Below are 9,048 nucleotides of genomic sequence, written 5' to 3' on the forward strand. Positions count from 1 at the left end.
TGCCAGAGGAGTGTCATGTCCATTCCTTTCCAAGCTGCTCATACTTTTTCTCCTTGTAGGTCCTTTGGGGTCGTCCTCTGGGAGATCGCCACACTGGCTGAGCAGCCATACCAGGGCTTATCCAACGAGCAAGTGCTTCGCTTTGTCATGGAGGGTGGCCTTCTGGACAAGCCGGACAATTGCCCTGACATGCTGTATGTATTTCCTGAGCCCCTCAATCTTTTATTTGAGCTCTTGAATAACTTCTGGGTCATGGAAGATTGGTAGTTCGGAGAGCCATGCTTTCTGGTCCTGTCGATGCAGAAATAGATTAGAAGAGAGTTTGTTGATCCTCAGGAGAGGAGAGGAACCCAGTTTTGTAGGACCTGTGCCTTTCTGCAGGCACCTTGATGCCACCCATATTCCTTAATCTTTCAGTTCTGATTTACAGTTTGCACTGTTGTTTCGCAGGCCCAGTGTCTACATGAAACAACTGAGCCCAGCAATCCTTGCTCATTCTTTCTGTGTGAAGTTTAAAAATAGGAAGATAATAGGCAACACGTACTACTCTTCAGTCAAATTCAGGCACCTCTCCCCAACCTTTGCCACCACATCTGGTGGTTTTTCGTTTTTTTTATTTTTCGCAGTACTGGGGATCAGACTCAGTACCTTGAGCTTGCAAGGCAAGCACGGTGCCACTGAGCTAAAGCCCCAGCCTCGTAAAGTTTTATGGTAAGAATTCATAGTGTGAACCTCAGTCCCAGCATAAAGCCACCACACTGGCATCACCCTCAACCCCAGTCGTCTTCTCTGTTAAGTCACAAGCCGCTGAGCACTGTGGACCAGCTGACCCCTCTGGAGACACAACTCCCAGCACTCCTGGACACTGATGACCTTGTTTCCTTATCCCACTTCTTGTGAACGAATACCTCAGAATTCCTGGGAGTTGTTGGCTAATGAGTGTTCATGATTCTGCGACCCACTCACTTCTTAGTATTCCTTGGCAAATCCCCCTGCATCAGTCCACTTCCCGTTACTGTCGACAAACACCTGAACTCATTAGCTTCTAAAGAGGAAGAGGTTATTTGGGCTCAGAGTTTTGGAAGCTCCAGCCCATGGTTACTTGGTTCCACTTCTCTGGGACTATGGAGAGGAAGCACATCATGGCGGGAACGTGTGGTAGAGTAGAAACCACTCTCCTCGTAGCTGGGAAGTGAAGTAAGCAAAGGGAAGAGGCTGGGGCCCCACTGTCCCCTCCAAGGGCGTGCCTGCAGTAACCTGAAAGCCTCTCCAAGCTAAGGACCCAGGGCTGTACCACACGGGCCTGTAGGGGACAGTCAGCATCCCAACACCAGCACCCCCGGGAAGGGAGGACTTGCTCTGCTTCCTGGTAGCAATGGTGCTTTGTGGCTCTTTAGAGGTCAGAACTGCTCAAGGGGAAGCCATTGTTGTCCTTCCTGGCCCAAGACAGAGGAAGGGCTGAAGTTGTTCTGGTTAGGTTGCCAGGTATGGGACAGGACTTGTTTTGGGCATGCGCTTTCAGGCAAGGATCAGAGACTCCTCTGGATTCCAGTAGATGAATGTAAATGTAGGCTCCCACTCCACTGTCAGGACCAGTCAGGAGTTTTCTAGAAATGCTTTTGGGGAGAGGTTCAGATGCACCTGAGAAAGGATCCCAGAGGACTTGTTTTTTAGTCTACATGAGATGTCGCACAGATCTGCGTGCCCACTTGTCTGCCCCTCCTCAGTGGAGCCCTGCTGTGGTGGGGGTGGTGTACAGGTACTGGTCAGGCACACACGTCCAGTGGGCACTAGGGAGCGGGCCCCGCAGGTACGGAAGCCTTGCTCGGTTGGTCTCTTGGTGTCTGTGTCCTGGGATCCAGACACAATCTCAGCAGGGACCGGGCTGCGGTCCCACTTGAAGCTCCTTCATGTGCGGCATGTGTTACCCCCTTGCAGCCTGTGGACCCTGTATTCTTGCTGCTGGTCAACTGGGGATCATGTTCATCCCTGGAAACCCAACATCTCATGAGTCCTTTCCATATGCTGCTCCACCAGCCCTCAAAACACTGCAGCTTATTTCTTCAAGATCAAGAAACTGGTGCTTCTTCTGTTTTGTATCCAATTAAATCAGATCCACTCAGGATAATGTCCCTTTTGAGCAACTCAGTGGCCTTATTAGAAGCCTAATGAAAGGAGTAAAACATCCCATCCTATTCACAAGTCCTACCTATCTTCAGGTAAGGAGATTATAATGGGTTGCTCACACCAAGGACAGGAATTTGGGACCACCTTAGAATCCCCACAGCCTTAGAAATAGAAACCGTTGTTGTATCAGTAAACCAAAGCCTTCTGATCTTAAAACACTTTGATCGTTGCTCCCAAGACTGAGTGCCACGTAGAGCTGGCGGGCCTCATCACCCAAGCTCTGGCTGTGCAGCTGAAGGGCACATGGAGTGAAGGAGACAGCCCCCTGTAGTGCAGGAGAGAATGCACTGAGTGCTGTATCATTAGCTGCTGCTTGGGAACATCGGTCCAGCTTCAGCCTGTTCTATCCTATGAGTGCTTTGCATAGATTACGAAAGCAGCTTGCAGGGAAGGTCCTGGAGAAAGCCACTGTGGAGACAGTGTCTTCCTGGGCTAATAGGGCAGGGTTTCCTCTGAGTCGAGCAGGGACTGGAAAGATCAGAAGTAGCCCCAGCGCCTCGGGCCTCGTGGGTAAAGCTACCAGTGATCAAAGCTCTGGGTCTCCTGACCCTTATCAAAGACACCTCCCAGTACAGCCTCTTTGGGACTCTGTGCCCAAAGGTGGGAGAGCCCCAAAGGCCACTCAGAATATTTTATTGCCCAGCACAGTAACACCTCCCTCCCCACCTGTACCCAAAACCTGAGTCAGAAATACTGGTAAGCATTTATTTTGTCACAGGGTTCCTGTAGGCGGGGACACTGGGAGCAGGGTAGTGGCTCTCAGGCTCTGCCTCTGAGTCGCCAGGAGGTTTCAGTCCAGCTGTCAGTGGGGCTACAGTTGTCTGAAAGCTTTCGTGGAGTAGCAGCAGATGCCTCCCAAGCTACTGATGTGTCTCTGCACCTCATGAGGCCTCAGTTTCTACGTGCACCTCCCTGTAACAGTGCTAGAGTGTCCTCATGACACATAGCTGGCTTGCCCTCCAGCAGGGCTGGGCAGACTAAAAAGCCAGCTAGTAAATGGTTTTGGCTCTGTGTACCAAAGCTTGATTGCAGCTCCTAAGTTCTTCTGCAGTGGTGTAGAAGCAGCCGTGGAGATCACATGATCAAAGAGGCTGTGCTCCATAAAACTTTTATTTTTAGATACTGAAATTTGAATTTCACATAATTCCATGTTGTCACTAAGTATTCTTATTTTGATTTTCTTTCCCCTAACCATTTACAAATGTAAAAGCCACTCTCAGTTCAGAGGCCTTACGAAATCAGACAGTCAGCAAGCCAGATTGGACCCATGGGCCTGAGGACTGCCTGCCCTGGCCTGCCACCTGTGATCCACAGCAGAGTGGACACCACAGTGGGCTGCATCATCTCCTCCAGGTTGCCCAGTACTGGAGGAGATTGTCTGGAGAAACTCCAGGGGCTCCAGAGGCCTGCTCCCACTCCCCACACCTGCAGGGCCCCTCACAAGTGACTGGCTACTCTGCACCTTGAATGTTGCTGTATTGGCACCAGCCCATTTCTAAGAAAACGCCTCCTGCAGGGCCCAAATACAAGTTATAAAGTATGAGCACTCATGCCCACTGAATTTGCATAAAGGTTCAGGATGCCAGAGTGAATTTGAACGCTTTAATCAGTGGTATGTAGCAAGCATAGCAACAGTTCAAGAGGGCAGGTGTGGGTTTTGTTCATGTGGTTTGGGGTTGGTCACCACAGAGGTATTGTTTTTGTGTTTTCTCTGACTCCGGTAAATGTTTGTCTCTGGGAAACTTGTGGGACTCTTGAAGTTGATCCACCTCCAGATGACTGGAGTTTTAATATTAATTTAATATGCCTGGGAAGTGGCCCACCTGCCATGGGAAAAGCAGAGGACTTCCTGTTCCCAGCAGAATGAAGAGGAAGTTTATACAAAAAGGTTACTCTTGGGTGTGAGATGTTTAATTCAGAAGGCATTTCTGCTTTGCCATCCAGAACCCTGTTGGCAAGTTTGCCTCCCTTCTAAGAATAGAATGAACGGAGACATGTTGGTTTCATAGGGAGTATCGGGATGTTGTCCTTCTGAATTTACTGATGAGCTCAGGGGAGGAAAGAGTGTTCTCAGAGAGGGGTTCTTTTGTTGCATGAAATGAGAGGATGAACTCTGTTCTCTAAGGCCTTGGGAGTTGCCTGAATCCTCGTGGGTCTCGTGTAAGAAGAGAGAAAGTGCTTCTTCCACTGTGTGGTCTGTGTGTGGGAAAAGAGGCACTCGCTGGTGATGGGGTGGCCACTGAGGGACTTCACCTCAGCCTGAGGAAGACCCTTCAGTGGTTTGGCAGTGCCTGGGCCAAGACCCATCCCTTACCATCTCAGAGTGTTCCAGATGTGGAGGAAAGACTGGGAACAGCCTGAGGCCTCTGGGGTGTTCAGGTCTGTGAACCCCCAAGTCCATTTGAATTAGCAGGTTGCATGTGATCAGGTGCAGGCTGTGGTCCCCTGCTGTATTCATATTTTTAGTTGTTTTGGGGGTTTCTTGGTAACAGGGATCAAACTCAGGACCTTGCGCTTGTGAGGCAGGCGGTGGAACCACTGAGCTAAATCCCCAGCCCTGTATTCATGTTTTAAGTAGAAGACAGATCCCATCCTCAATCCTCTCCCATGCTCAGAGCTCAGGCCACCAAATTCACTGATCCCTCTGGCTGCACACTGGCTGCTGAAGTCGCAAAGATGAGTAAGGGGTAGTCCCAGATTTCACGAAGGCCAGCTATATGAAAGGCCCCAGCCCTAATGCTACAGGATATGGAGATTTGAGCTTAGTGTTCCTGGTAGCATTTCTACAGCCCCACATCAGGTCTTCAGTATGCAGGAGCCAGGGAAGACCTTTACCCAGATAGGCACTCAGAGGAATCTGTTTGGGCAGCTTTCAAACTCAGGTTTTCCTTTGTCCTCATTAAAACTCCTTCTTGCTCCGAATCTGGGCGGCACTTGCAGGAATCAAGGGCCTGAATCCTGATAGGCAGGAATGGCTGCTCCTGCCACGGAACCAGGGCCACAACCCCGTGCTGCAGGTCCTGGATTGGAAGTGGCTCCCAAGACAGTCCCGGCTGTTCGGGCTGCCCATGGGCACAAACTCAGCCCTGCAGGACCTCTGCGGAACCTGGTCTCTCTGGTGAGAGTCACTGCCCGGCTGAGGCTGTACCAGCATGAGGCGGCAGCAGCACTCAGTCCTAAGCCGCCTGGAGCATCCTAGCTCCTTGACTTCCTACACGATTGCAGCCTGTGGGGATGTCAGGGTCAAGGGTCAAGAGGGTAGAAATCTGGAGGTGCCTCTGTGTACACACATCCCTGACCACCGCAGAGCCTGTGGGGCTAGGTTTGCTCTGCAAAGCTGCTTCCCAGCAGGGCAGGAGCTCCCTGGGGCCCTGGGAGGGGAGTGTTCAGTCAAGGACAGCTCGGGACTTTCCAGGGCTGACCAGTGGTTTTCTAAAAAGTGCTTTTTAAAAGAAGACTTTTATCAGCTCATAAATCCTACTAGAGTCTCCTGGAGAGTTTTCTTGTGGAAGTAATGTAAACAAGGTCTTGATTCCCACGGAGTAAAAAAGACTTCCTTTTATGGGCAGCGCTGGAAGGGCTGTGACTCTGGAAGGGTTTAAAAGCAGTGTCACATGGCTTGTTTGTGCTGATGTCACCTCATCACTGCCCTCCTCCTCAGACCCCGGCCACAGGGCACAGGGCCAGACACGGCTCATGTTCCTGGCCCCAGCTGCCCTTCTGTTCGGGGATAAGTCATTCAGCCTGAGCGGAAATAACCCAGCCGTAGAGATGCTCTCCTTGCATTTATTGCCCATTTTAAATATTTTTTTTAGATTTGTTCTTTTGTTGGGGGAAAGGGGTATAGAAAGGCAAGCTGTGTGCTACCGGACAGACAGGTGTGTGTCAGATGCAGGGACAGTACACTAGATACCAGGTCCTCAGTGCAGACAGCCTTCCTGTGAGTGTCTCCTCGGGGGTCCGGTCACCCCTGCCCTCTCCACCATGTTTGTGACCTTGGTCGGATTATACAATCTCTTGGTGCTTCATTTTCCCCATACAAATGGGGTGTAGGATGTGTAGGCAGCAGCCTATCGTTCTTCACAGGCTCATGAGGACTAGCACAAGCCCCACACCAAGAACTCACTGCATGACACCCTGGTGGTCAGCACTGCACCTGGCTGGACTCAGAAGGGAAAATAATTCATCCGTCTTCTTTTGTCCCATCCTTTTTCTACCAGATCAGGGGTGGACCACCTTTTTTTGTAGAGGGCCAGATAATAAGTATTGTAGGCCTGCAGACTAAACAACTTGGTTCTGACTTGGTTCTAAAAGCAACTTGGTTCTAAAAGCAGCGACGGGCAACATGTAAACAAATGGGCCACCAGCGGCATCCGGCCCACCTGTAATTTCCTGACCCTGGGCTCCTGAAGGTGAAACTCTGGACAGGTCTCCCTCTGGCCCATTCTCGCCCACCCCCAAGGTCACTGCCCTCTGCCTGACCCAGCCTGACCCAAAGCCTTCTATGGAAGCCAGCCAGGTGGGCAGGGGGGCCTCCCTCGGTGCTCACAGCTTCCACAGTGATGGGGTGTGGTTATATTGGGGTCTCCCAGGTGTCAAGTTGGGGTGCTTTGAGTTTCCTGGACACAGGGAGTTCCATTTGGCCATTTTTATTAGGTAGCATCTCTTTAGCCAGGAGTTTTAAAACAAAACAATAGGTATAACTTCCCAGCAACAGCCGAGGTGGGAAGGCCCTGGGTCACCGCTCATGTCAGAGAGGCCCACTGGCCAACCCTTCTCGGCACCGCAGCTGCCCTGCAGTCTTTGACTTGCTCCTTCACCTTCTTCCTTGCCCCCAAGGTCTCTGGGATCCACACATTTGTCAGAGGCCAGACCAGCTGGGAAGACTCCCTGTGGCCCGTGTGACCCCAAGGTCTTCTGGGTTTGGTGGCCCAGCTGGTGTGACTGAGGCACGGCACGCCTTCGCACTTTTCTGCCTGTCCCTTGCTGTGGACAGCACTCTTGCCCAGGGAGCTGCTGGCAGGCTTGTTGGAATCTGGCTTGAGGTCTCCATCGTGACTCCTTTGCTTCAGCCTGGTCTGGATCCAGAGCTGCAGCACTGCAGGCAGGGGCTTGATTGAGACACAGACCAGAGCCTGTTCTCCTTGGGCCTGGCAGCCCCACCACCGCTAACCCTCCCGACCTTCTGCCAGGGTATCCCTGTCCCAGGTGGAAGCTTAGAAACAGCATCCAGGAAGAGATCGCTGCCCGGGAGGCTGCGATCACCTCCCACCTTGTTAATGGGACGCAGAGGTGCTCTGCTTTCTCATTCTGGAAACAATGTTCGCAGGAGATGCTTCAGCCAGAGCTGCTCATTTATAAAACTTAGCACCGTCACCATCGATGAGCCGCATGGTGGCGGGCTCTGTGTGAGCCGGGCTTGTCCTTCTTAGGAAGTGAAGTTTGGGTTTTATATCATGGTAGGGACTGGGTTCGGGGCAAAGTGAGCTGACAGGTGGAGGGACGAGTAAGCAGAAAGCCAGAGGCTCCGAGTGGCGCCAGAGCAAGTCTACCTTCCGCCTGTCTTCCCCTCAGGTTTGAGCTGATGCGCATGTGCTGGCAGTACAACCCCAAGATGAGGCCTTCCTTTCTGGAGATCATCAGTAGCATCAAAGACGAGATGGAGCCCGGCTTCCGAGAGGTCTCCTTCTACTACAGCGAGGAGAACAAGCCGCCCGAGCCGGAGGAGCTGGACCTGGAGCCCGAGAACATGGAGAGTGTCCCCCTGGACCCCTCAGCCTCCTCATCCTCCCTGCCGCTGCCCGACAGACACTCAGGACACAAGGCCGAGAACGGCCCGGGCCCGGGAGTGCTGGTCCTCCGCGCCAGCTTTGATGAGAGACAGCCTTACGCGCACATGAATGGAGGCCGCACGAACGAGAGGGCCTTGCCGCTGCCCCAGTCTTCGACCTGCTGATCCTGGATCCCGCATCCCGTGCAAACAGTAACGTGTGTGCACTCAGCAGCGGGTGGGGGGAGAGAGAGTTTAACAGTCTATCCACAAGCCTCCTGTACCTCAGTGGATCTTCAGAGCTGCATTGCTGCCCACGGAGACCGCTTCTCTGCAGTAAACACCTTGGGATGTCCTTTTCTCAATATGCAAGCAGCTTTTTATTTCCCTGCCCAAGCCCTTAACTGACACGGGCCTCTGAGAACCTTAATGACAACACTTAATAGCAACAGAACACTTGAGAATTGAGTCTTCACATTCTCCTTCCCTCTCTCTGCCTCTCTCTCTCTGTCTCTCCTTTTTCCTTTTTTCTGCTTCATAATGGAAAAATATCTGCTGCAAGCCTGGCTGGAGAGACCGTTCTATCAGATGTCAGAAACGTCTGTCCCTGGGGCCCCACGTCACTCCTGTACACACCTGCCTGGCATCATGGGTTATTACCTCTCTCTCACACACACACATATGCACACGCACGCACACACACACACAGATGGGATTTTTTTAACTATATCTGTAACCTTTTTAGGGTCACCTAAAATTTAAAAAGGGCCATGGTTTATCCATGGTTGTCACCATTTTAACGCTGCCAAATTTTGCCAAAATCCTGAACTTCCTCACGAACCCCACACTGATTTCCTGCCCATAGGCATGGGATGAGCACAGTATCTAACTGTAACTCCACATAAGAGACATATTGGTGATTCACTCCATCCGACTGTCCCCGGTATGCTTTCCAAGCCCAAGTGCACCGGGTGCCCTGCTTTCAGTGACTAGGCCATTTGGAGGAATTGCGCAGAATGAGACTTTCCCTCATGAAGATGGGAAAGGCCGAGGAGCCTCCCCCACCCCCACCTCTGCCCCCGGAGGATTCT

The 9,048-nt window shown here is 51.8% G+C and overlaps 1 protein-coding gene across 1 annotated transcript in view; it reads left to right on the forward strand.

Moving 5' to 3' along the window:
• The window catches only part of Igf1r (insulin like growth factor 1 receptor), a gene marked incomplete in the record, with an annotated part of 221,289 nt that extends 212,565 nt beyond the window's left edge, over window positions 1-8,724 (forward strand). The window contains 2 exon segments of the mRNA XM_033761077.1: window positions 60-194; window positions 7,762-8,724. Of these exon segments, the coding sequence (XP_033616968.1) occupies window positions 60-194; window positions 7,762-8,143 (517 nt within the window).
• Window positions 8,725-9,048: the final 324 nt, after the last annotated feature.

Source organism: Fukomys damarensis, unplaced genomic scaffold (genome assembly GCF_012274545.1).
Source record: "Fukomys damarensis isolate Sample0158 unplaced genomic scaffold, DMR_v1.0_HiC HiC_scaffold_7, whole genome shotgun sequence".
NCBI classification, from domain to species: domain Eukaryota; kingdom Metazoa; phylum Chordata; class Mammalia; order Rodentia; family Bathyergidae; genus Fukomys; species Fukomys damarensis.